General features: G+C 48.7%; 1 protein-coding gene across 3 annotated transcripts; it reads right to left on the minus strand.

Annotated features, from left to right (window-relative positions):
* Nucleotides 1-73: 73 nt before the first annotated feature.
* Nucleotides 74-27,937, minus strand: SH2D7 (SH2 domain containing 7). 3 transcript variants are annotated; one of them, XM_009210706.3, is made up of 6 exons: nt 27,806-27,937; nt 10,308-10,393; nt 6,495-6,660; nt 5,994-6,206; nt 2,972-3,646; nt 74-1,092 (listed from the first exon to the last, which is right to left on the minus strand). In XM_009210706.3, exons 3-6 carry the CDS (start codon nt 6,516-6,518, stop codon nt 1,042-1,044), a joined length of 963 nt encoding a protein of 320 aa, XP_009208970.2. In that variant the 5' UTR covers nt 6,519-6,660; nt 10,308-10,393; nt 27,806-27,937; the 3' UTR covers nt 74-1,041. The 3 variants fall into 3 exon arrangements, with proteins under 3 accessions (XP_009208970.2, XP_017816322.2, XP_009208969.2); XM_017960833.3 differs by lacking the exon at nt 27,806-27,937 and adding an exon at nt 11,747-11,972 and having other exon boundaries at nt 10,308-10,397; XM_009210705.3 differs by lacking the exon at nt 10,308-10,393.
* Between the last annotated feature and the right edge of the window lie 7 nt (nt 27,938-27,944).

Genomic DNA, 27,944 nt, shown 5'->3' on the forward strand with positions numbered 1-27,944 from the left:
TCAGGCAGTGCCTCCTGCTTTAGGCACTAGCTTTGATTTCAGTGCGTGTGCCGTCGGGAAGAAGACACATCCATGCCCCAAACCTTCTGTAAATTCCCTGACAGTATCTCTGGTTAACATTCAGGAGTGCTAACTACTCAGGCACAGGGACAGTTGCTTCAGTCTCAATCCTTACAACCCCCAAGGAGGGAGGGACTCTTACAGGCCTATATTTCAGGAAAAGCTGCATAGCCAAGTGGTCACTAGGGTAGATTTCCCACAAATGCGACCTGAGCCAGCTCTGCCCAGGGTCAGGGCAGGGAGGAGGGGTACCTATGGTGGTGTCGCTGGAGATGATCAGTCCTGTTTTCTGCATCCCGGGCTTGGGGTAGTGGGGAGCAGGGCAGCAAGCCAGCTGTCCACCCTTATAGAGAATGGGAAATGTGGATAGGAAGGGAAGGGACACACAAACAGGAAGTTTCCTGAGGGACAGAGCTCCAGGAAGAGCCAGCCTGACCTGAGGGCACAGCTGGAGTGAAGAGGCCTGAAGCAGAGGATGTGGCTTCTGGCCCTCCCCTCCTTTTTGCTGATGGGGCCACAAGGAGGGGAATTGGTTTTCTCAATAGCAATTGCATGATGTCACTTGGCCAGTTAGAAAGGTGTCTGTCCTAGCACACAGCCTGTCACACATTCGGTAAGTGCTCAGTAGTGGGAGGCAGGTTTAGTCAGTCTGCCTGGGCCTCAGAATGCTCATCTGGGAAATGGGGGTGCTGACCCTTGCCTTTGGCCAGTGTCACTCCTCTCCAGCCTTGATTCCCTCCTATGCATGGATGGGAGGCACAAGGAAAGCAGGACATAGCCAGGAGCTGCAGGTGGTTGGAAGGTCCTCTTCCACCTGCTCTCAGGCAGGCACCTTGGCTGTCTCGAAGCCTAGTTCTGTAGTAGGCTGGATGAGTCTGAAGATCCAAAGGGTGCCTTCAAGTGAGCTGAGGGCTTTGCAATAACCCCTGGCATGGCCTGGGTGCCAGGAAACCCACTGGTGGGCTGCCAGATGCCAGGCCCTCAGAATTTGTGCTTCCTGTCCGTGAAGAAGAGCCTCCGAAGCTTGTCAGGCTGCAAGGAAGGAGGAGATACTGGGGCCTGGGGTCACTGGACAGGGAGGGAAAGACCCAGGCTCCGAGGACCCCTCATTGACCTTGGGTTGGGGGCCCAAGCCCAGGACATGAGGCCAGGTTGGAATTCTGGTGGTTGATTCTACAAGCCTCTCCCGGTGCCTGAAATCCCACCTTTAGCTCTCCAATTTTGGATGCAGGGTTCACCCTCTTCTGGCGAAGGACAGGAGGGGAAGGAGGAGTGTAGAAAGGGTGGCGAGCCTCACCTTACCTCCCTGGAGTGCCCTGGTCTCCCCTGACCCGCAGCTGGGGGCCTCAGGATGCACTGGTGTCGAAGGTAGGGTGGGGTGAGGCTGTACCCAGGCCCACAGAGATGGGAGAGGACATGGGGCAGCCACAGGGAAAGAGCAGACATGAGATGTGGCTTCTGAGGGTCTCAGGACTGTCCACTGCTGGATCCGTGGTCCCCGGAGAGTCAGGATCTCAAAGGCTTCTATCCATGGGGTATGGGGGCACAGCCCTGTCCTGAGGGAGGAGCCGTCAGCACTTCCCGGGAAGATCTTTCCACCAGGAATCCAGCTGGAAGATCTGTGTGTGCCTGACTGAGATCAGAGGACTTGCCCCTGGGGAAGGGACTCCCAGGTTTTATTGTCTCCGGGTATAGGCAGAGTGCAGTTGGGACTGAGGGCTCCAGAGAGTTCATCTGCCTCCCTGAGAACCCTGGACCAGCCCCACTCCTGGCCACCGCTCTCCACACTCCTGGTCCCCTCTCCTCCTTACTTAGCAGACCCCTGTAGAAACCAAGAGGGAGGGGAAAGGACCCCTGGTCTGCTGCAGAGAAAGTCCTTAGAAGGTCCTGGAAGCCCCCAGCTTACACCCAAATCTAGCAGCTGCCTCTCCCACCACCACCACCACCACCACAGAGATCCTCAGAATAATAGCTGTGTTCATCAAGAGCCCTCTCTGGGCTGTGTCCTGAGCAGGAGAGGATGTCAAGCACTATCCTCTGGGCACCTGCCCCTGGATACAAGCAGAGGATCAGCCCATTTTACAGATGAGGAAATGGAGGTCCCGGGTGGGGTTGCTAAACAAGAATGTAGATGCCCAGTTAAGTTTAAATTTCAGATAAACAAAGGAATAATTGTGATATTTGAGACATACTTTGAAATGGTTTTTGTTTTGGTTTGGTTTGTTTTTTTGTTTGTTTTTTTAAACAGAGTCTCACTTTGTCTCCCAGACTGGAGTGCAGTGGCGCAATCTGGACTCATCACAACTTTAACCTCCCAGGTTCAAACGATCCTCCTGCTTCTGCCCCCCAAGTAGCTGAGACTACAGGCCACCATGCCTGGCAATTTTTTGTATTTTTTCGTAGAGATGGGATTTTGCCACGTTGCCCAGGCTGGTCTCAAACTCCCAAGCTCAAGCAATCCACCTGCCTCAGCCTCCCAAAGGGCTAGGATTACAGACATGAGCCACCATGCCTGGCCTCAAAAATGTTGTTTATCTGTAATTCAGGTTTAACTGGTTGTCCTGGAATTTGTCTTGCCCAAAGCTACAGGGCGAGGGAGTAGGGGCAAAGGGGATGTTCTCCTGCACCCAGAGGCTCTGAGACCCCTGCAGAGGCTGATCTGTTGTAGAGAATGCCCCTATTAGAAGAGCCTGGAAGCCCCTGTCTTACATCCAAATCTAGCAGCTGCCTCTCCCACCACCACCACCACCACCACCACCATTTCCAGGCAGATGTTAGGGCTGGAAAATTCTGTGCACTTCCAGGCAGTGGCGGTGACCTGACCTGCCTATGCCTGGGGGCTACAGGTTGTCTCCTACCACCAGGTGCTCTCTAAGGGCTGGGAGCCACCCCATCCCGTCATGGAGCTCACCTTGTGCATCCGTCCAGTCTCCTTGCTCTTGGTTGCTGGGATCTGCTCATAGGTGTTCCCAGGCTCTGGGAGCCCTGGGGGCCCTGAGATCCTCTTGTAGCCATGGTCCATGGGCCCATGTACCCATGGGCTAGATGTGGGACTGGCCCCAGGATGTGGGGGCCTGGCTGGGTCACCCCAGCAAGCTGGGATCTGCTCATAGGTACTGCCTTCTTGGTCTGGTGTGTCCCTGGCCTCTTGCAGGGGGCCTTGTGTCCCAATGAACTCATAGATATCTGCAGAGCTGCCCTGGGAGCAGGGCTGAGCCTCTTGGCTCAGCTTTGGAAACTCTTGCCTCCAGGTAGCCCCCAGGGATCCCATGGCATTAGAACACCCCCAGGAAGTGGGAGACTCTGTGGGACCCTGGTCTGGGCTCACCCCAGAGAGGACAGGCACCAGGCCATGAGGCCTATTCTGTTCTCCATCTGAGAGTCTCCTTTGGGCCTCCCTGCCTGGGGAGTAGGCCTGGCTGCCAGCTGGAACTGGTGCATGCCTGCTGGACTCCTCTGTGCCCAAGCCTAGCCGTGCCTGGTTCATCTTCCTCAGGTCTGCATAGATGATGTCATTGGGGCCTCCAAAAGACTCTTCCAGGAGGGAGGAACTCCTCTCAGGGAGTGGGGGCACTCTGATGGGAGCCTGAGGAGACAGGGACAGAGAAACTCTTAAGGGGCAGCCCATCACTAAGATGCCCTCCAGTAAAAACTGTCTCAGATAAGCCGAGGCCCCCTGTCTTCGTTATAGTCTTCCTGCCTGTACATGCAAGGGTTGGATACATGACACTCAGGGTCCCTTCTAGCTCTCATGCTCTAGGACTTGTTCTTTTTTTTGTTTGTTTTTTAAGATGGAGTCTCGCTATGTTGGCCAGGCTAGAGTGCAGTGGTGCGATCTTGGCTCACTGCAACCTCTGCCTCCCAGGTTCAAGCTATTCTCCCACCTCAGCCTCCTGAGTAGCTGGGATTACGGGCTCCCACCATCATGCCCAGCTAATTTTTGTATTTTTATAGAGACGGAGTTTCCTAATGTTGGCCAGGCAGGTCTCAAACTCCTGACCTCAGGTGATCCACCCGTCTCGGCCTCCCAAAGTGCTGGGATTACAGGTGTGAGCCACCACACCCGGCCTAGGACTCGTACTTTACCTTGGCATTCAAAGCTTTGGGTCACCAGCTCTACCTCCCACCCAATTTTTCCCTCCCCTCCTCCCACCTCCTCCCACCTCCATTGTGGTCCACTGTTCCCTCCGTGCCCCCAAACCCACTCACTGCTGTATTTCCCTTCAGAATGGTCCATCTCCAAGTCCCATCACTCATTTAACAAATATTTAGTGAGCACCAACTATGTGCCAGACACTGTCCTAGGTGCCAAGGACTCTGGTGAGCAAGACTAACTCTTGGGAATTTATATTCTAATCTGGGAGATGGGCAGCATACTGCTGTGCTGTGTAGCACAATATGGTTTGATGTGCTATATGATGGGCGAATATATCACAAGACAACGGAGTGTGGGGGCATGATCAGTGCTACAAAGAACGAAGCAGGGTCATGGGATAGAGAGAATGGCAGGTGGGGAAGGCAACATTTTCTGTCATAGGTGGGCCTTTCTGAGGTGGTGATATTTAAGAAAAGAATGGAATGCAGTTAGAGTGTAAGTCATGCGGGTATCTTGTAGGAAGAGCATTCCAGGCAGACAGTAGAGCCAGTGCAGAGGCCCTGAGGTGGGAGCAAGGTTGGTATGTTCAAGGATGATCTAGAAGGCCAAAGAAGTCAGAGAAAAGGCCTCACTGAAGCCTCCAGTGAAGAAGCAGGGGGTAGCAGGGCATCTGGTGAGGCTCTTGTGGGCCCTGGTGAAGTGTTTAGGTTTTATTCTAAATATGAGGAAAAGCCGTTGGCATGCTGTGATCTGATATAAAGAAAAATCTTTTGGCCAGGCACGGTGGCTCACGCTTGTAATCCTAGCACTTTGGGAGCCGAGGCAGGCAGATCACCTGAGGTCAAGAGTTTGAGACCAGCCTGGCCAACATGGTGAAACCCTGTCTCTACTAAAAATACAAAAAAAAAAAAAAAAAATTAGTCGGGCATGGTGGCGTGCACCTGTAATCCCAGCTACTCAGGAGGCTGAGGCAGGGGAATCACTTGGATCCAGGAGGCAGAGATTGCAGTGATCTAAGGTGGTGCCACTGCACTCTAGTCTGGGTAACAGAGTGAGACTCTGTCTCAAAAATAAAAGTAAAAAAGGCTGGGCACAGTGGCTCATGCCTGGAATCCCAACACTTTAGCCAAGGCGGGCAGATCACTTGAGGTCAAGTGTTCAAGACCAGCCTGGCCAATATGTTGAAACCCTGTTGCTACTAAAAATACAAAAATTAGCCAGATGTGGTGGCAGGTGCCTGTAATCCCAGCTCCTCGAGAGGCTGAGGCAGGAGAATCACTTGAACCCAGGAGGCGGCGGAGATTGCAGTGAGCCGAGATTGCACCATTGCACTCCAGCCTGGGCAATGCAGCGAGACTCCATCTCAAAAACAAAAACAAAAACGAACAGAAACAAACAAACAAATAAAAAAAAAAAAGAAAAAAAAAATCTTTCTGAGTCCATGGGGTGCTATGGAGAAGAATAAAATATTGACTCACAGGCACCCCACACTACAGCTTACTAAGGGATGTTCAGGCATTTCATATCCGTTTTCTCATTCAAGCTTCACAAGAACCTCAGGCGTGGTAAACTGAGGCTCAGAGAAATTATGTGACTCGCCTAGAGCCACATCGCTAGAAAATGGCCAAGCCAAGGCTTGAACCAAATCTAACTAACCAGAGGCAGGCAATGGCACGGGTGAACCCTGGGTGATTCCAAGATGAGTCTGCACCTCTGGGCCTGGCTCACCCTCTATAGCCGGAGGGAGTGGCTGGCCTGGCCTCAGGGTCTGACTAGGAGCATGGCACCCACATCCCTGCTCTGGCAACCCTGACTCTAGGTGGCCCATGCTTCTCACCTCCATGCTTTCCTCCTGGGAGAGGTTCCGGGGACTCACATCCAGACTCTTCTCTGCATGGAGGAAGGAGACCTGGGGCTTTGGAGATGAGCGGGGGCTGGTGGCCTTGTCTGGGACCACTGTGGGGGATACCATGGCAGGCAGGTTTTCTGGGTCCACGATGGTCTGGTGGAGGCCCCGGGTGATGGCATCATACATATCATTGTCCTCTGGCTGGGGGTATGGGGATACAGCAGGCATGTGGTCACACAGGCCCAGCCAGTCTCCAGAGCCTACCTGAGACTGCTGGTAAGAGACTGCAACATTCCCACTGGGTTCCTGACCTCAGGTAAGACATCGCCACAGTCTCCCTTTTTCCAATAGGGATCATGACCCCACACCGAGTGCCCCTGGATGATAGTAAATAGGGAGGGCTTGAAAAGGGGTATGCCTGAGTGATGGATACCCCAGGCCTGGGCTCCCTGCCCAGCCACCTTCACCCTGGGGAAGTGGGGCGCCTACCCGGGGGCAGGCAGCAGTCAGCATCTCTCCGAAGGGCTCAAGCGGTGCCTCCTGGTAATGGTGCACAAGCTCAGCCAGGGTGCTGTGGCTCTGGGTGTCTCCTGAGATGATGTAACGCCGGTTTTGAAGCTGGTTGATGACAAAATGTCGGCAACGATTGCTGCCCCTGCAACACAAGGCAGCCCAGCCTTGGCCCACGGTCTGAGCTCTGTGCCTGGGTGCAGGAGAGGGGTCCCAGCTCTTGATCCAGAACAGACCTGCCTGACCTGGGACCACTGTACCCCACTTGGAGCCATGGTGTGTTCGTCAGGAAGCTACAGAGAGGTTTTCAAACCATGAAGCCCTGGGATCTTGGGAAGTACCTAAGCCTGCTCTGGTGGAGTCAGGGAAGGCACAGCTGCGACTGGAGTGAGGCAAGTGAGGCACTCATCTTGGGTGCGAAATTTACAGGGGCACCAAAAAACTCAATCAAGAAAACTAATAACGCAGTATTTTAGAAAATCAAAATATATGAAAAAAAAATCCACAATGAACAAAACACCAAAGTTTTAAATAAAGACAGGATCCAACCCTACACCTGTGCAACTCAACCTCCCCCTACTCCCCACCCTGCTGCAATGATGGAGTTCCAGCTCCCACTCCCTCTTCGGCCTGTAAAGTCCCACCCTAAAATCTCACCCTCTTCATCTTCCTTTTTCCTAGAAAAATAACGTCTACACAATGATGTGCATACATCATAAATGTGCAGTTTGATGAATTTCCACATAGGAACCCTCCCATGTAACTGGCACTCAGATCAAGATATAAAACCTTTCCAGCCCCCAGAAGACCTACTTGCACTCCCGTCCAGTCAAATGCCCCCCAAAGGTAGCCACCATTCTGACGCCTATCAGCATAGATTAGTCTAGCCCATTAGAGAACTTCTATAATACGTCTCTTGTGTCTAGCACCTTTCACTCAACATTGTATCTTGGAGATTGATTCATGTCCAAGTAGAATTAGTTTTTTTTTTTTTCTCATTTATATGTAGTATTCTAATTAACGAAAAATCCACCACGTACCTATTCTGTTGACAGACATTTAGGTTGTTTCCAGATCTGGGCTGTTATAAATAAAGTTGCTGTGAGCATTCTTGTACATATCTTTTGGTGAATATGTACTCATTTCTGATGAGAATATACCAAGGAATAGAGTTGATGGGTCATGGGTACACCTGTATTTGGCTTTAGTAAATCATGCCAAATTGCTTTCTAAAATTATTGCAATGGGCTGGGCACAGTGGCTCATGCCTATAATCCCAGCACTTTGAGAGGCCCAGGCAGGCAGATCACTTGAGGTCAGGAGTTCAAGACAAGCTTGATCAATATGGTGAAACTCCATCTTTACTAAAAATTTAAAAAACAAACAAACAAAAAAATAGCTGGTGTGTGGTGGTTGCCTGTAATCCCAGTTACTCGGGAGGCTGAGGTAGGAGAATTGCTTGAACCTGGGAGGCGGAGGTTGCAGTGGGCCGAGATCGTGCCATTGCACTCCAGCTGGGTGACAAGAGTGAAACTCCATCTCAAATATAAAATAAAATTATTGCAATGTATGAGAGCTCCAGTTGTTCCACATATTCTGTCTTTCCATTATAGCCATCCAATGTGGCTTTAATTTGTGTTTCCCTGACAGCTAATGATGCTGAACATGGGCCTTCTGGGTTTTTCTTTTTGGTAAAGTGCTCAGTTCTTTTGCTTTTATTTATCAAATTATCTGTTTTTGTCTTATTTATTTGTAGGAGTTCTTTATATATTCTGGATTTGAGTCCTTTGTTAGATATTTGTATTCTAATAGATAACTTATTCAAGACTGCACACTGATCTTTTTCTTCTCTTAATAATATCTTTTAATTATAAAAATTCTTAATTTTGGCTAGGTGCGGTGGCTCACGCCTGTAATCCCAGCACTTTGGGAGGCCGAGGCAGGTGGATCACCCAAGATCAGGAGATAGAGACCAGTCTGACCAATATGGTGAAACCCCGTCTCTACTAAAAATACAAAAATTAGCTGGATATGGTGGCGTGTGCCTGTAGTCCCAGCTAGTTGGGAGGCTGAGACAGGAGAATTGCTTGAACCCGGGAGGCAAAGGTGGCAGTGAGCAGAGATCGCACCACTGCACTCCAGCCTGGGCAGGAGAGTGAGACTCTGTCGCAAATAAATAAATAAATTTTTAAAAATTCTTAATTTTAAGGAAATCATATTAATCACTCTTTTAAGATTAGTGCTTTTCGTGTCCTGTTTAAAAAATCTCGGCCTCTCATTTTCAAAGGTATTTTCATTTACCTATGACAATGTTTTTCTGTTTTCTTCTAGAAATGGTATTGTTTTGCTTTTCTTTCTTGGATCTACAATCCATCTAGAATTAATTAATGTTTGTGTATGGTATGAGGTAGCAGTAATTGTCTTCCATTTAGATATCCAATTGCTCCTGCACCAATTATTGAAAAAGCAAGCCTTTCCCCCACAGAATTGCAGTGATGCCTCTGTTGCAAATCTGGTAACCAAACATTTGGGACTGTTTTGGGACTCTTTTCTGTTCCCTTTTTCTATTTGTATACCTTTGAGCGGTCCCACTTTGGTCTCTTTTATAAGTTAGTATTCTCCCTAAGATCTTATTTGGGAAGAAACAAAACAAAAGAAAAAAATGCCCAAAGCTCAAAAGACATTTGAAAACTACTGAGTTAGTATATTTCAAAACGCCTAGCACAGTGTCTGGCACATACAATAAAAATATTTTGACGACGACTAACATTTATTTAAAGTCCTTACTGCATTATACGCATTGTGCCAAGCACTTTTAAATGTATCAACTGATTGCACACTTTCATCAATCCTATGAAGCAGGGACTATCATATTCCCATTTTACAAATGAGGAAACGGGGGAACAGACAAGCAAAGTAACTTGCTCAAGGTCAGCGTTTGAACTGGGGCAGTCTGAATATGTGACAATTTTGAATCAGAATCTGAAGACTTTTAAGTTTACCCTGGAGCCCTGGCCTCCCTCCCTACTTAGAGAAATCTTCTTACCTCCTCTGAATTTCCCCTTCCAACCGACCTACTCTTGGGACAAGATTCGACATCACCATCTCTGCCTTTGTCCTGGCTACCTTGTCTCTTTCTCTCTATCCCCACTACCCTATCCTAGCCCAGACCTCATTATCTCACATTCAGGCAATTGCAGGAGTCCCCAGTGCCCCCACACCTCCAGCTCTGACTTCCAGTCCTCTCTCCATAGGCTGCCTAAAGGACCTATGCAAATACAGCGAACTAGATCATCCTTCAGGGTCTACAGACTTAGCTAGGCATCCAAGGCCATTCTAAGCTTCTCCCACCCTCCCCTCCAGGCATTCCTCCAAAGGAACCAAGTGTTCTGCTGCACCCAGCAACCTGCAGCTCCCCCAGCACCCTTGTCTTTCATGCCTCTGTACTTTTGCACATGGCATTCCATCTACCAGAGATGCCCTCCTAAACCCCAACCACACCCTCCTTTCTGCCTAGCAACTTGTATTCTTTCTTCTATCCTAGGCTCAAAGTTCACCTCTGTGAAGCCTCCTCCAACCCCCACTCACCTCCTTTGAAGGCTGTGGCTTCATCCGTAGCATACGGCCAGTGCTGCTCAGGAAGTGTCTGCTGAGCATGTGATGGATGAATGAAGGAGTCAGGAGTCAGGACCCAGGGAAATCTAGGCAATTTGGGCCAGTGGGGCCTCTGCACTAATCTGCAAGGCTAGGTTATGGTAGGCTGAGCTTGCTTGCCCAGAGGGCTTCCCTTACCTGTAGGACAAGATGTAGCCGGTGGCTCGGCCACTGAGGCGGATGAGGAAGGAACCAAGAGCTCTGTCCCTGAGTAGCTGCTCCGTCTGCCTGGGCAGAGGACATGCCATTAGCTGGGGTCTGTGCCCTAACAGCAGCAGGTACAGCCTGACTTAGGCCTCTCTTGGAATCCCTGCCGGCCATGCCTTTGGGTTCCAGACCTCCAACCCTTTATAGAGGAGCCACTCAGACCTATGGATTGGTCTATGGCCTGTCAGGGCTCAGTATGTGGTCTATCTGGGCCCAAATGATTAAGTTCAAGACTGTCTGGGGCTGGGTCAGGGTCTGAAGTCATATGCACCCCCCGACTCCCCACTGCAGCCTCACTAGCAGGCACACTGGTTGCTGACCCTGGCCACCCACTCTCCACCTGGATGGTTGTGTAGCAAGAATAAATCCACACAGCTGGAGATGTTGAGGTTTAGTGGGGGGGTCCCTCCCTCAGAACCACCGTGTACAGTACTACAGGATGTGCACTACACACGAGCTTCTGCAGGGAGAAGATGCTGCTATGTCTGAAGCAGCTAAAAGGGACTCACTCCTCTTCCTGTCCCCTTCAATCCCAGGCAGCTACAGAGATTTTCCAAATGGTGCCAAATATTTTGGAGGCATGGTGAAAAGTTCCACCTGTCTTGTGGTTTGGCAGTACATAGACCAGATACATATTCCCTCACTCAGTTACTCACCAAATACTGAGTGCCTGCTCTATGCAGCTAAATCATTTGCAGGGCCAGGTGCTAAATGAAAACATGGGGCCCCTGGTTCGAAATGATTTAGAATATCAAGACAGTGACAGCAGAGTATTAAATCAAATGTGGAGCCCTTTTGACCCTGTGCTGTTGCACAAGTCAGTGCCCATAAAGCTGGCCCTGGCTCTGTGCAGGTGCTGTGCCAGGACGTAAGAACTGGCTGGATTTGTCATTCCTTCATCAGGTGTTTTGGTTGCTTGGAGACCCAGCCCATATAGAAAGCCAAACCTCTATCTTGGCCTTTATACCTAGGGTAACCGTGCATCCAGGTTTTCCTGGGATGGCCCCATTTATGACAGTTCTCCTAGCTTAGTTACTAATAGTGTTCTGGTTTGGACGATACATGATATGGTCCCCTAGTTACTCATCAAGTCACGCCTGGCCCTCTTTCTGTCCTCTGGCAGCCTGGCAGCCCCAGCCATCCTCAACTTGTACTAAAGTAGAGGCCGTTGCCCTCCCCGACTCTGCCTATAGAAGCCACCACCAGAGGACATGGTGCTCCTCAGTCTGTTCCCCTGCCCCCCGCCTCCAAGGGCCCCTGCCTAGCCCAGGGAAAGGACAGGAACCAGTCTGATCCATAGTTCCCAGACCATTTTCTCAGCCCTGAGGGGCTGTGGGCTATGAGGGACCTGTGGGCAGAAGCAGCCTTACTTGCGGGTGATGAATCCATGAAACCAGGGAGGCAGGGCACCGTTCTGCAGAATGAAGGGGGCCTGTGTCTCCATGAACCACTTCAGGGCAAGCTCCTGGAGCTCAGCCAGGGCCTGGCTGTCCCCTGCCCCCTCAGGATCTCTCCCCAGGCTGAGCTGCTTTAGGCTGTCCTCCATGCTGGCGAGCACCGGAGTGGAAGCAGAGCGCAGCCAGCGCACATGCCTCTATATCTGCGTGTGCTCTGGCTCATTTGCCTGAGCCCATGCCCTACCCAAGGACCCGTAGCACACAGCAGCCCTATTGTCACCTCTGGGTTGGTGGTTGGTTCTCTCCTCTGATGCTTTGGGGTGGGGCACTTTGGCTGGCTGCAGACATGGGGGAAGCAGCCTGAGAGGGGATAGGGAAGGCCCTCCATGGCTTCCTGGCCAGCAGATGGGCTACCTCACTGGGTTTGGCCATGTTCCCCACAACCTCTGGTCTTTGTCACAACTAAAGATCGGACCCTGGCAAAAGTCCACAATATTGCCCCTGGGAGCAAAGCAGTGGATTTACATTCTAGGCAGCCTTCCTTCATGGAGGCTATTTTTATTTTGATGGAGAAGTTCTGTGCTAACGAAGTCTTCCTTCCACTCAAGATTTATTGAGTCCCTACTGTGTGCCATGTAAATCTGGGCCCTGGGAATAAAGCAGTGAATAAAACAGCACTTTGCCCTCATGGCACATACATTCTAGAGGGAGACAAATATATGTGTAGAATATAGAGTCAGATGGAACAAGCACTCCAAGACAAAGGCAGAAGAACAAGAGAGCCCATGGGCTACGTTATGCAGATAGAGAGTCAGGGGTCAGGGTCAGCCTTGTCCAGGAGGTGACATTGGAACAGTGAAGGAGGAAGCCAAGCAGGCACCTGGCAGAGTGGACCCTCATCAGCAGGGGGAAGCACGCGCAAAGATGAGGAGGTGGGACTTTGTTGCAGATTTTGAAGAACAACCAGAAGCTCATGTCGTTTTAACAGAGAGGGGACTTTGGAGTAGATGGGTTCCCTGGAAAGGCAGGGATAGGCCTCTGGTAGGAAGCTTTGGAGCAGTTAGGGCAATGGGACCATTTGTTCACACAAACATCCCTGAGTCTCTAATGTGTTTCTGAGTTTCCTGGCAGAAACCCAGGCTGGATGGATGGTGAGGCAGCAGATAGTGCAGTCAGCCTCAAAGATCTTGATGAGACTCCCACTTCCACCACACACTGACATGAGACCACCCTGGGCAAGTAGCTGGGACTTACGTGGGGTCTCAAGAAACTTATTCAATTGTTGCAGAGAACTAATTTGCTCATCTGTAAAATGGGCATGAGACAAAGCTATTTTCTAGACTCTAGGGTCATCATGAGGACTAAGTGAGAGAGCATAATGGTTTACAATGAAGGCGCATGTATATAAGATAAAAAATAGGATGCAGGTACTGCTACAGTATGACTAAAGTGATTTGTTGTCATTTCCCCTGCTTAAAGCACTTGATACATAACTATCTCTGTCTAACTCCATTCCACAGTAAGAGATGCTTGGTTTCATTTTTCCTTGAGGCCAGACCTGTAATACCAGCACTTTAGGAGGGCAAGGTGAGAGGATCAGTTGAGGCCAGGAGTTCATGGCCAGCCTGGGCAACACAGCAAGACCTTTTTCTAAAAAGGAAAAGGCAACCGGGTGCAGTGGCCATGCCTCTAATCCCAGCACTTCGGGAGGCCGAGATGGGTGGATCATGAGGTCAGGAGATTGAGACCATCCTGGCTAACACAGTGAAAACCCATCTATACTACAAATACAAAAAATTAGCCAGGCGTGGTGGTGGGCACCTGTAGTCCCAGCTACTCGGGACGTTGAGGCGGGAGAATGGCGTGAACCTGTGGGGTGGAGCTTGCAGTGAGCCGAGACCGCACCACTGCACTCCAGTCTGGGCAACAGAGCAAGACTCCGTCTCAAAAATAAATAAGTAAATAAATAAATAAAAACAAGAAAAAAAAAAAAAGAAAAAGGCAGAACTAATCCAATAGCAATAGAAGTTAAGATAGTGATTACCTTGAGGACTGGATGGGGAGCGAAAAGCTGCTGGTGCTGACAGTGTTCTATTTCTTTTTTTCTTTTTTTTTTTTTTGAGACGAAGTCTCGCTCTGTTGCCCAGGCTGGAGTGCAGTGGCCGGATCTCAGCTCACTGCAAGCTCCGCCTCCCGGGTTTACGCCATTCTCCTGCCTCAGCCTTCCGAGTAGCTGGGACTACAGGCGCCCCCACCTCGCCCGGCTAGTTTTTTGTATTTTTTAGTAGAGACGGGGTTTCACCGTGTTAGCCAGGATGGTCTCGATCTCCTGACCTCGTGATCCGCCCGTCTCGGCCTCCCAAAGTGCTGGGATTACAGGCTTGAGCCACCGCGCCCGGCCGACAGTGTTCTATTTCTTGTTCCGGTTGGTGGGTTGAGTGAGTGTGGATTGAGTGAGTTGAATGAGAGTGCTTACAGTGTGAAGATTCACTGGCTCTGCACTCATGGTTTACGCATTTTTCGATGTCTATGTTCTACTTCAATAAAAAAGTTTTAAAAAATGAGGGTGTTACAGCCAGATTTCCTTGGTTCAAATTCCAGCTTACTAGCTATGTGACCTTAATCAAACGATCTAACTTGTCCTGCTGTTAGGAAGGTCAGATGAGTTAAATCCTTAGAATAGTGTGTGGAATAACATAGTGACCAGGATTAGCTATTAATTTGATGATGATGATGGTGGTGGTGGTGGTGGTGATGCAAGATTCTGAAATACAGAAGGTCCACTCCTGTTGATAATTATTATTATTATTATTACAACATCATCAGGGTTATCTGAAATCAAGATAAAAATGCCTGTGAGGGTGTGTGTGAGGCTTATAGTTTAGAGAACAGGCAAGGGCATGAGGCAAACCTGTGACCTCAACCTGGGCAGCTCTTTCTCATCTCTTTTATTTACTTATTTATTTATTCATTTATTTATTTAGAGACAGAGTCTCGCTCTGTCGCCCAGGCTGGAATGCAGTGGCACGATCTTGGTTCACTGCAACCTCTGCCTTCCAGGTTCAAGTGATTCTCCTGCCTCAGCTTCCTGAGTAGCTGGGACTACAGGCGTGTGCCACCACGCCCAGCTAATTTTTTGTATTTTTAGTAGAGACAGGGTTTCACTGTGTTAGCCAGGATGGTCTCGATCTCCTGAGCTCTTTCTCATCTCTCAGCCACATTTTCCACATCCATGAAAAGGGTAACCATACTTAGCTCACCTGGGGATGGGGTGAAATACTACAGATAGTGCTTTTCTCACAAGGACAAGCACATAGGCACATAGTAAGCGTTCTTGGAGGGCCTACTACTGGGAACATCACTTTTATAAACCATTAATTCCCACCTTGACACTGGAGGAGTCAACTCTTTGCCAGGGGACATCCTAAGGGAACCATCATTTGCATACTTGCTAATTGGTCTTCCCTGTCACAAACATAAGCCAGGGATATAATGGCATTAGAACGGAAATCCCAGGCCTGGGCTAACGAGGACTGGAACTCTTTAACATGGGAAAGGGGGCTGGGCATGATGGCTCACGCCCATAATCCCAGCACTTTGGAAGGCCAAGGCAGGAGGACTGCTTGAGCTCAGGAGTTTGAGACCACCCCGGGAAACACAGCAAGGCCCCATGTCTACTAAAAAAATAAAAACAGCCGGGCATGGTGGCTCATGCCTGTAATCCTACCACTTTGGGAGGCCAAGGCGGGCGGATCATGATGTCAGGAGATTGAGACCATCCTGGCTAACATGGTGAAACCCAGTCTCTACTAAAAATACAAAAAATTAGCCGGGCATGATGGCGGGCACCTGTAGTCCCAACTACTTGGGAGGCTGAGGCAGGAGAATGGCGTGAACCCGCGAGGCAGAGCTCACAGTGAGCCAAGATAGCGCCACTGCACTCCAACCTGGGCAACAGAGTGAGACTCCCTCTGAAATAAATAAACAAATATATAAAATAAAATAAAAATAAAGAAATTAGCCAGGCGTGGTGGTGTACACCTGTGGTTCCAGCTACTTAGGAGGCTGGGGTGGGAGGATTGCCTGGGAGGTTGAGGCTGCAGTGAGCAATGATTGTGCCACCGCACTCCAGTCTGGGCAACAGAGCGAGACCATGCCAAAAAAAAAAAAAATTGGGAAAGATGGGGAGGAGTAAGATTACATCTTGATTTTTCCCTAACCTTTCACTGAATTAAGCATTTCCTTCCATGGTGAATGTTGCTGGGAACAAACCTCATTAGCAGCACCTGTTACTTTGTTACCAACGGAAATAACAGATATTTTCATATTACACTACGGCTGTTGCAGACATCTTGAGATATCATTTTTGCTCATCATTACCTCAGAATTACAGTAATTAGACCAAACTCTGGATCTTGTTATTTAACGTGCCAATAAAATATATCATGTAATATCACAAATATTTTCATAAACCCTATTTTGATATAATTTATTTCCATTGCTCTCTGTATTTTATTTTGTGCACTTAAAAAAATCTATTCTGAGAAGTCCATAGGCTTCATCAGATACCAAAGAGGTCCATGGCACAAAAAGGCTAAGGATGCTGGGGTCTAACCCAGTCGGTTTGCTGCCAAAAGTGAGGTCCTGTAAGTATTCAAATACAAAGAAATGTGTTTCTACAATTTTCCATGATGCAATCTCTCCCCACCTTCCTTTCAGGCTGGATACTTTTATGGGCAGAACCTGGTCATTTTCCTAAGAAGACAAAGGCTTTGTGTATAAAAGGCGGCAGAGCCCAGTATGGCTATGGGCCAGAGGTCAGATTCCAAAGTTAGGCAAATAAGGTGGGTCTCTATACTCAGTGGAAATGTGGGGATGGGGAGGGGCGAGGCCCAGGTGAGCTCCGTGAAGAAGGGTTGGGGTAGGAAAAGGTTGTCCTTGACAGTGCTCTTCGTGTCATTGTTCATTTCAATACGTGTGGTCACCTACTGGGTGCTGAGGCCTGGCCATACAAAGGACACTACAGTAGTCTAGCTCTCCTTCTCCACCTGGGGCCCAGAGATGCAGGGAGAGGGAGAAGAAGGCTTCAGGCTCCGGAGTCAGGCTTACTGGCTTAGAATCCTAGCTCCCAGCTGGGCACGGTGGCTCACGCCTGTAATCCCAGCACTTTGGGAGGCTGAGGCAGGCAGATCACAAGGTCAAGAGATCGAGACCATTCTGACCAACATGGTGAAACCCCGTCTCTACTGTAAAGTACAAAAATTAGCTGGACATGGTGGCGCTCGCCTGTAGTCCCAGCTACTCAGGAGGCTGAGGCAGGAGAATTGCTTGAACCCAGGAGGCGGAGGTTGCAGTGAGCCGAGATCGCGCCACCGCACTCCAGCCTGGCAAGAGAGCGAGACTCCGTCTCAAAAAAATAAAATAAAATAAAATAAATAAATAAATAAATAAAAAGAATCCCAGCTCCCGTACTTGTTGGCTCTGTGAGTTCACTTGTTTGTTTCTTCATCTATAAACATAGAAGGGAGAAAAAGTACCTACCGGGTAGGTTTCAGGACTTCTCAGAGCTAATCTATGCAGTGAAGTGGCTGGGAGGCTCAGTGCACATGCAGTAGACATCAGTGGCCATCATGATTCACCCACAGCTGCAAGTCATCCCCAGGACCGGGAAGTCCCCAGAATTCAAAGTCCCTGTGCCTAGCAAAACTTCCCTGTCCTAAGTTCTCCTCTCTCAAAAGGTTGCTTTTCCTATAGCGCAAATAGATGGTAATGGATTATCCCACAAATGATTATCTACTGAAGGTGTTCAGCCTGGCTTGCCCTTTCAGGAAGGAGGTTGAGGTTTCTCCAGAAGGCCGCTCAGAGGTAGTGTCTCTCTAAGCGTTTCGACGAAGGCCCAGTGAATGTGCCCCATCCAAGCACTGACTCTCTCACTTCTCTTTTTGAGCCTGTGCAGAAGCCATGTTCATTGCCAATTGCTGCTGGTAGAGACTGGTGATCGAACACCAAAGTGGACTTTTCCGTAAATGCTTGTCATGTGCCTGTGTTAGCCTATGCACACTACATTTTCATAGCCCTAAGTTGTTTCATTAATAGGCCTGAATTAGTTCTATAATATTGGGGAATGAAGAATGAATGATCCTATTTCTTTTTTCTCAATTTGTCTATCTCATTTTCCACTGTATCCCTTACCTAGAATGGTGCTTGGCACAAGTGGATGCTCCGTAGGTTTATTTTATTTTATGTTATTATTTGATTTGATTTGATTTGATTTTTGAGACAGAGTCTCACTCTGTTGCCCAGGATGGAGTGCAGTGGACACAATCTTGACTCATTGCAACCTCCAGTTCCCAGGTGAAAGTGATTCTCCTGCCTCAGCCCCCTGAGTAGGTGGGACTACAGGCATGTACCACCACATCTGGCTAATTTTTGTGTTTTTAATAGAGATGGGGTTTTGTCACATTGGTCAGGCTGGTCTCAAACTCCTGACCCCAAGTGATCCACCTGCCTTGGCCTCTCAAAGTGCTAGGATTATAGGTGTGGACCACTATACCTGGCCTTCAGTAAATACATTTTAATTCATTATTCAAATATATGATAAATCAACATAATTTTAAAAAGACAAATATAAAAAGATATCAGTAAAAATATTCTCCCTCCAGGCATTTAACCCCATCCACCCAGTTACTAACCGCATTTCATTCCCATAGCTAACCACTGTTAGTTGTTCCTTGAATGTCCTTCCTGGGTTTCTTTATGTACATCCAAATAAGTATGTATTTCTTTTTCCTTTTTTCCTTTCCTTTCCTTTTCTGACAGAGCCTTGCTCTGTTGGCCAGGCTGGAGTGCAGTGGTGCAACCACAGTTTCACTGCACCCTCAACTTCCTGGGCTCAAGCAATCCTCCCACACCTCAGCCTCTTGAGTAGCTGGTACTAAAGGTATTGGGATTATAGGCATGAGCTACTGCGCCCAGCCAAGTATGTATATTCTTATTTTCCTCACCTTCTTACATAAAAGGTAGAGTACTACACAGCATTCTGCACCTCGCCTTGTAAAAAAATTCAACAGTATATCTTGGCACTCCTTCCATAAGACTAAAGAGAGGGGTGCCATTCTTATTTTCACAGCAGCATATTATTCCATTGTAAGAATACATCATAATTTTTGTAACCAGTCCTCTATTGATGATCATTTGAGTTGTTTCCATTTTTTTTAATTCCTGGAAAATGCAGCAATGGATAATCTTATATGGATTTGATTAAGTGTAAGAATAAATACATCCATGAAACACATTCTCAAAAGTGGAATCACTGAATCAAAGGGTATTTGCAGCTGTCATTTTAACAGATGATGCCAAATTGCTTTCTTTAAGGGTTGTATTGATGTACGACTCAGTAAATATTGAATATATGGATGAATAATATTTTCAAGTTCAGTCATTTTGAGGCCCCCAGCATGCAAGAAAAACCAGGGGAGAGGGCTATTGCTGGTCCAGAAAAGTCGCCAATGTTATTGTGATGCTTTTGGCCCCCTCAAAGCCACTGAGTGACTTCGTCTTGCCATCTTTCCAACATGGCTGCTGGTTGGGGAGGGCAGTGTCCAGAGAGGTCCCCCTCAGCCCTTCTCCCACCCAACACAGGCTGTTCTATTTTATCCATAGGACAATGGCCAGGTACTGGGAACTTTCCAAGGGCCTATAAAAAGATCTAAGATCTGGAAGAAACAAACAACCAACCAGTATTGGCTCTAAAATTCAAAAGGAGAAAAATGCAAAATCACAATGAATAAATGTATAAGTAAATGTCTATACTATGTAATATTGCATCAGCTTCATTTAGCATTCATAAAGGTTTCATCACATCTGAAAATGGTTTGGAGGCCAGATTATCTTAGCTCATGAAAATCCCCAAGTATGCAAGAAAACTGCCAAGAAATCATTACCAATTGTAAATGAAATGAATTCCTCAAGGCCAAATCATTTCAAAAGCAAATTCATAAGAATTATCCTTTCCAAAAAGCTTAAAGCAAAAGACATTTTTTTTTTTTGTAAAATGTGGCCATGACATTTAAAAATTATATATATTTGATAGTAGTGAGATGGGGACTCCAAAGGTGAGAGTGCCCTGGACCTACCATGGCCTTAAAAACATTGCCAGCCTCATCTGAGCCATAAAGCACCCATCTGGGGCTGTCTGGGCCTGTAGTCTCTGCTCCTGACAGCCCAGAGTGGAAAACCACCCCTCAGATCAGAGAGGCTCCTTTGTCAGTGTACCTCTCAGTTTCAGCAGCAAGAACAAGACACAAGTTAATTTCGCCATAGATAATCCGGCCTCACTAGTGAGTATTTCTGAGTCCCATGTAAAAATCAAATTCTTCAGAGTTGCTTACTGTTTGCTCATGACAGCTGGAGAAGGGACAAGTTTTGGGATCAGTTTAGGGACCATAGGGAAGACAAGGGGCCAAGGACCACAATTTTGAGAACTCTCTTTCTACAGCCTTTTGGAGGCCAGATGGCCACTGTGGGGCCCAGTTGCAGAGACCTGGTACACCTAGCCGCCTGGACAGCTAGGGCCCCTGGGCTTGTCTCTCAATTTAGTCCTATCCCTGTCTCCCTTCCACTCTCTTTACAGCTGGGAAAACGGAGATCCTCTGTAGATTCCTAATGATTTTGAGCCCTTACCATGTGCCAAGTACTTCACATACACACATATATGATTTCCTTTCATCTTTATAGCAGGTATACAGGTAGTATTACTGTCCCCATTTTTTCCCACTATAAAGACAGGGACACTGAAACTCAAGAATGGAAATGGTCTGTCCAAGACAAGGAGTAAGTCCATGGCAGGGCCAAGAACCTGGTACCCCATCCTCCTCCCCCATACATGCTGCATCCTCCTCCCATGCCATTGCTCCAGCCATTTTCCCTGCTACCCAAACTCTTTACTTTAAAAATACATTAATTCAAAATTAATAGTCAATGTATTCAAACTTCCAAATAAGAAACACATTTAAAAACATTCCTCCCACTCCAGTATCTACTTCTGGGTCTTTTCTGTGCCCGTCATCATGTATCCTGACTGCCTTCTTCCTGCTTCCCTCTTCATTGCTTTGCTCACATAAGTACACTGTAAACTCCTTTCGTAGACCCCTTTGCCCAACCAGAAGGATGCCTGAACTTCCACCATCAGAACAGCATCTCTTTAGGCTTTCAGTTAAAATGCTTGATCTCAAAGTGGGTTTTAGTCCCTGTTGCTTGTGTGGGAAGGGTGGAAGTGTCCAAGATCAGATTTGGCTGAGTGATGGGGGCACTGGGAAGGGGAGAGCCTGAGGGCCTCTAGGAAGTGGGAAGGTGAAGGCAGAGGGGACTATGCTGTGCTGGGCTGGGTGCCAGGCCCTGGGAACAGGGCGGTAACAGGAAGGACACAGGGCCTCTGCAGCTGCAGCCCATTGCCTCCTCAGGGTCCAGTGCTCCCCTGCTCCTGGGGCAGTGTGACTCTCCCTAACTCCCATGCTGGCTTTGACTGCCTGGCACTGGGCCCCTGCCAACCCTCTATCCTCTATCAGCTCCCAGAGACACCCAGGCCTCTATCTGTCTGAGCCTCAGTCCCCTGGCCCCAGGGCTGGGAGACTGGCCAGCACCTCAGATTTGTTCCCTCTCAGAAAAAGAGCCAGGAGGTATGCAGATTTGCTTAACAATTTGGTAGGGAAATGAGGCCTACTGGAAACCAGAGTCCACAGTTCAAGAGGGTCTGACAGCCTTGGGCTCCTTTGCTGGGGCTGTTCTCTCTGAGGCTCTCCCACTTGACAAAACTGAGAGTTTCCTGCAGTGGGGGCCAGGCCTAGTCCTGTGGTGAGTTCTCAGCACCACCCATCACTAGCCAGAGGCAAAGAGCAGGGGCCAGGGATGTTTGTTAAATGAATTAGTTACTTGTTGTACATCAGGGACTGTATCGAGTGTTTTGCATTTACTGGCTCATTTAAGCCCCTAGCAGCTCTAGGGGGTAGATGTCATTACGCGCCATTGTACAGTTGAGGAAGCTGAGGCACACAGAGGCTGGGAGATTGGCCCAAGCTCCCACCGCTCCTTATTTATTTATTTATTTATTTATTTACTTATTTATTTAGAGACAGGGTCTCACTTTGTCACCCAAGCTGGAGTGCAGTGGCGCAATCTCAGCTTGCTGCAGCTTTGACTTCCGGGGTTCAAGCAATCCTCCTGCCTCAGACCCCCAAGTAGCTGGACTATAGGCATATACCACCATGCCCAGCTAATTTTTTGGTAGAGATGGGGTTTTGCCATGTTGCCCAGGCTGGTCTCAAACTCCTGAGCTCAAGTGATCCACCTGCCTCAGCCTCCCAAAGTGCTAGGATTACAGGTGTAAGCCATCAGGCCCAGCCCCCTTCTTTATTTCAAAACCACTCCTCCGCTACCCTACCCCTGCCCCAGTCCCCCCAACAACTTCCCACCAGTGCAGTAGGCTTGGTGCAGGGTGCCCCCTTTCAGAGCTTTGCGGACATACCTGGAAAGCCCTCTTGCTGGTCTGGGGTCTCCCTGTGGCAGCTGTGTTCTCTGGTCAAAGCATCATCTGCTCTGAGGATGGCCTTGCTCTTCTCTGGCCTGCCCCTGCTCGGCCCATTCACAGCTCCAGTCCCCCAACCTTCTTCACCCACCCCACCCACTCCTCATCAGGTCAACTTCCTTCACAAGGCCCTACCAGGATAGCATTGTCCAGCCCCCAAGGAACAGAGCCATCTCTGCTTCTACCTCAGGGACATAAGACCTCCATTTGTGCCCTGGATGGGGGTGGTGATTAGGACTGCTTTTCCATCAGGGCCCAGGGTCATATGATGCAAAAGTGTCACCTCAAAGGGGTCATGCTTGCACCAACTGCAGTGGGCAGCCAAGCCTGTAGATGGAGTGGAGCCCTGAGGGGAGGGGGCAGCTTGGTTGTGATGGCTGCAACAATCCAGAGGGCTTTGAGCATGGGGACTGAAAAGAGCACAGCCTCCACCGGCCTGCAGAGTTGTGGGAAGAATGACTGCAGGCCCTCACAGCTGTGTCTCATGCCACTGTTGCGTTTCAGAGCAGGCAGGGCCAGGCCTTTGGAGATCACTTAGCCATCCATCTCCTTGCTGTGCAGGTGGAAAACTGCAGCCCAGAGAGGGCGGGGACATGCCCGGGGGCACACAGCATACAAGTGATAAGGCTGTTTTCCTCTCTGGGCCTCCTGCAGATCTGTGCACTCCTCCAACGGGAGGTCAGCATCTCGGCCAGCTCCGTCTCCCTGGGGTCTGGCAGTTACAAAGGCAGTGTGCAGTGAATGCTTCTTCAGAGGCCTCTGGGCACATGCTACCAACTCTGGGGAGACTGACCTAGGATGAGTCTCTGGCTCTGTATTCCCCTAGGGTTTTCCCAGAGGCTGGCCATGTAGGAGCAAGTTTACTGCCCAAATTTCCCCTTTTCAATAAACACCAGCTACTTCCTCCTGGGTGGCTGCTTCCTTCTGGTCACTGGGTTCCTGGAAGGCTCGAGGAAGCAGGGGCTTAAATGGGCATGCAGGGCAGACCCTTCCACACCTCTCATGCCTGTACTAGATGCGGGGGAGGTACACAGGCTGTACAAAGCTGGCCCTGACCACAGGACATTGCTGTTTAATATAAGAGACCTCAGGAACTGCAAAAGTCAACAAACCATTTACAAAGGTTCTAGGGAATTAGGAACCACCAGAGACAGCCCCAGCATTTCCATGGAGGAGGCCCTTAGGAAGAACTGAAGCTATATTTATTTACATAAACTATAAACATTGTCCAAATTGAAAATGGAGGTACTAAGAGAGATGAGATAAAGCCCCATTGCCTAGTTCTCCTCAGCTCATGGCCCTAGGAGTGAGGGGAGAAGGGTTTGTTCATGAAATAAAAAGCATTCCAGCAGGGCCTTGAGAGAGTCAGTGGGGAAAAGGGGCCTGGGGGAGGTCTAGAGAGTCAAGAGGGTTTTAGGGTTGATTCTGGAGGCTCTAGGGATCCTTGGAAGGCTTGGGCCACTTCCCAAGCCTCGTCGGGTAGACAGAGACTCAGGGCCCTCCAGGGGACCCTCCTGAGACATTGCTGTTGGCCTTGAGGCTTCCATACTTCACAATTCTCACTGGGGACTCAGGCCTGTGTCTGTGCAGGCTCCTCAGAGGGCCATATTCTGAACCTGGCGAGACTGAGGCAGGGGCCAGGCCAGTTTATCCCCTAGTATACTAAAAGGCTCAGTGCCTGGGCCTGGCTGCTTGAGGGGCCTGTGAAATGTTTGTGGCCTAAGAAAAATGTATTGGCTCTAAAACCCAAGAAAAACAGCAAAATTAGAATTAATGAACATCTAATTAAATATCTAAACATGTAACATGTCACCTTTATAGCCATCATAAAAATGTCATAACAGAGCTGGGCACCATGGCTCATGCCTTAATCCCAGCACTCTGGGAGGCCAAGGTGGGAGGACCACTTGAGACCAGGAGTTTGAGACCAGCCTGGGCAACATGGCAAAGACCTATCTCTACAAAAAATACAGAAAACAAAAATTAGCTGAGCATGGTGCTGCGCACACCTGTGGTTCCAGCTACTTAGGAGGCTGAGGTGGGAGGATAGCTTGAGCCCAGGAGGGGGAGGTTACAGTGAGCCGAGGTAGCGTCACCGCACTCCAGCAGCCTGGGTGACACAATGAGACCCATCTCAAAAAAAAAAAAAAAAAAAAAAAAAGGGTCATTACATTTGAGAATAATTTCTAGGTTAGGTTTCTCTCACTTGGCCACAATTCCCACATAGATGTGATGATTGCCCAGAAATCAGCCAATTAAAAATCAAAATGAAAACTCATAATTAGATAATATCAAGAGCACAATTATGGGTATTCCTGAAAACATTTTTATAGCAAAAATTATGTGTATGTTTACTATGGGATGTAGGGTATTTTAATATATTTGATATGATGTAAGGTGTGGCCTCCGAAAGGAAGAGAGCAGTGGCCTACAAGCATTTTATTTATTTTTATTTATTTATTTGCTTTGAGACAGAGCCTCGCTCTGTTGCCAGGCTGGAGTGCAGTGGCACGATCTTGGTTCACTGCAACCTCCTTCTCCCAGACTCAAGCGATTCTCCTGCCTCGGCCTCCCGAGTAGCCGGGATTATAGGCGCCTGCCACCGCGCCTGGCTAATTTTCCTATTTTTAGTACAGATTGGGTTTCACCATGTTGGCCAGGCTGGTCTCAAACTCCTGACCCTGTGATCTGCCCTCCTTGGCCTCCCAAAGTGCTGGGATTACAGGTGTGAGCCACCACGCCCAGCTCTGCAAGCATTTTAAAATGGCCCCAGCTTGTCTGTGCTGGGTGACCAGGGAAGGACTAGGGGCTCAGGTGTAGGGGATCCAGGCTGAAGTCTAGCTTGCCCACTGAGAGGCACAGACAGCAGGTACGGTTCTGTATGTCAGGCCCTGGCGGATACAGCATTGAACAAACCAATCATTCTCCTGCCCTCATGGAGATTATATTCTAGTAAGGCAGGGAGGTGACACACAAGAAAGCAGATAAAAGTAATGCATGCTATGTTGTATAAATGCTGTGATGACATGTAAATGATTACCACTTAAAACAGCACCCTTGTCCCGTCCCATCTGCCTAGCCCTGGCCAGCCAGCCCAGACTCAGTCCAGGAGCGCGGCTTGTGCCTCCTTCCTTGGGCCTAGCAGACATTGGTCCCCGTGAGACACCTCATGGGTCTTGGTACTGTCCACTGGGACCACAGGTCATGGCCACCCCCACTTCTTCATAACTTACTGATAGAGCTAGAAGAGATGGGTTACACCCTCCCCTGTCCTGTTGCCTCCCCATACCACAGCAATACAGACCTGGTTCTCCCAGCTCTTCCCCTTCCCACAGTATTTCAAGATCAGACCCCACCCTGACTGCCTACCCCACAAGCCAATTAGTCACAGCCCCTTTTACATACACGGTGAAGCCCAAATTGAACTTGGACCCCTCACTCCCGAGAGCAGCCCCCCTCCATTCCTGCAGCACCGCAGTCTCTGGCCTCCCTTGTCTGGGCCCGGTCTGACTGTTGGATTCCTCCTCTCTGAATCTGCTGACTGATGAGGAAGATATCGGTGTTAACTGTATGATGATAATAATAACAGCTGATACGTGCTGAGTGCTTACTATGTGTGAGGCACCATGCTAAGCACTTTCATATGCATTTCTCACATAACCCTTCCAATAACAACAGCATGAGACAGCTACTTGTATTTATCAACCCCATTTTATAAATGAAGAGACTGAGGCCTAGAGAGGTTAAATCACTTGCCCAAGGTCATGTCTCTGGTAAGTGGCAGAGTTAGGAGACACATCCGGTCAGTGGGAAGTCAGAGTCCAGTCCTTAACACTGTGCTGACTGTGCTCAAAGACAGGTGGAGAGGGCTAAGGTGGGAGCGCCCTTGCTGTGGCCACCCCAGCCAGACCTCTGATGGGCCCCAGGAAAGGAACACTTGTGTGGTGCCACTGTAGGGCCTGCAGAGAGTCGGCGGGCTGGGTGAGGACCCAGAGCCTGCCCTTCCTACCTGGGTGGCTCTAAACAGGCAGTATAATTTGTGTCCCTGTCTAGCTCAGAAAGGTCAGTTTTCCTCCTGGGTCTTTCAGTGTGTCTGTATAAAACATGCAAATCTATAAGGGTGAGATATTTGGTTTGGGCCTTCACAAATGTAGCTATACACTTCCTTTTTCCTTTGAATAAAGTGAGCTCTTGTATTCACTATTCCCTCTCCCTGGAATGCTTCACCCACATTTCTGGTTGCCCCTGTCCCTCCCATCATCTGGGTCTGTGTTCCACGTCACAGGATCAGACCAGCCTCCTTGCCTGTCCTGGGGGAGCAGCCTGCTACCTGCCCCCTCACCTCATCCTCTCACTTTGCTTTTTATTTATTTTATTTTTTATTCTTGTGGGAACATAGTAGGTGTTTATGTTTATGGATTACGTGAGACATTTTAACACAGGCATGCAAGGCATAATAATCACATCAGGGTAAGTAACGTATTCATCACCTCAAGCATTTATCCTTTGTGTTACAAACAATCCAATTATACTTTTTTTTTTTTCTTTTTAGACAGAGTTTCGCTCTTGTTGCCCAGGCTGGAGTGCAATGGTGTGATATTGGCTCACTGTAACCTCCGCCTCCTGGGTTCAAGAGATTCTCCTGCCTCAGCCTGCCGAGTAGCTGGCTAATTTTGTATTTTTAGTAGGGACGGGGTTTCTTCATGTTGGTCATGCTGGTCTTGAACTCCCAACCTCAGGTGATGCGCCCACCTCGGCCTCCCAAACTGCTGGGATTACAGGCATGAACCACCGTGCCTGTATTATACTCTTTTGGTTATTTTTAAACGTACAATTATATTATTTTTGACTATAGTCACCCTGTTTTGCTAGCAAATACTTAGTCTTATTCATTCTTTCTCTTTGCTTTATTACAAAGCGATCGATTTGCCTTCTCAGGTTGTGAGTGTTCAAATAATCTATAAAACACTGATAAATACTAGGTGCCATTTTAAGTGATAATATTTACATGTCATCACGGCATTTATACAACGTAGCACACATTACTTTTATCTGCTTTCTTGTGTATCACCTCCTTGCCTTACTAGAATATAATCTCCACGAGGGCAGGAGAATGATTGGTTTGTTCACTGCTCTATCCGCCAGGGCCTGGCATACAGAACTGTACCTGGCATTCAGAAGGCGCTCAATAAATATATGTTGAATTCAATGAATGAACTGAAGTCTGGAGAGGCAGGAAACGCTTTGGCTTTCATGAATTCTGCAAATATTTACTGAGCACCCACTCAGCGCCAGGCAATAGGCTGTCTCATTTTTACAATATTAGCTTGAGACTCTGGCAGGAGGGAGATTTAAAAATCAAGTTTTTAGAAAAAGGTACACAGTGTGAAATGCAGTTTTAAGTGGACACTCCGTTGGGTTTTGAGAGATGCATACTCCCATGTACTTACACTGCCGTAAAGAAATAGACCATTGCTTCACCCCACAGTGCGAGGACTTGGAGCACAGGTAGCACGAAGGCAACTGACGTGCAGGGATGCTGGACGCAGGACCCTGCCTCCGGGGACTGCGGGGGCAACGGCTGGCGGG

This window comes from Papio anubis, chromosome 7 (genome assembly GCF_008728515.1).
Source record: "Papio anubis isolate 15944 chromosome 7, Panubis1.0, whole genome shotgun sequence".
Classification (NCBI taxonomy): Eukaryota; Metazoa; Chordata; class Mammalia; order Primates; family Cercopithecidae; genus Papio; species Papio anubis.

Excerpts from the sequence above, each read along its gene's own strand:
- SH2D7 (XM_017960833.3), bottom strand. The coding sequence starts at position 11,922 with ATGGAGGACAGCCTAAAGCAGCTCAGCCTGGGGAGAGATCCTGAGGGG. Across the intron at positions 6,661-10,307 it reads GGCTACATCTTGTCCTACAG|GGGCAGCAATCGTTGCCGAC; the intron begins GTAAGGGAAGCC and ends CTTGTGTTGCAG. Across the intron at positions 6,207-6,494 it reads TGACTGCTGCCTGCCCCCGG|CCAGAGGACAATGATATGTA; the intron begins GTAGGCGCCCCA and ends CCATACCCCCAG.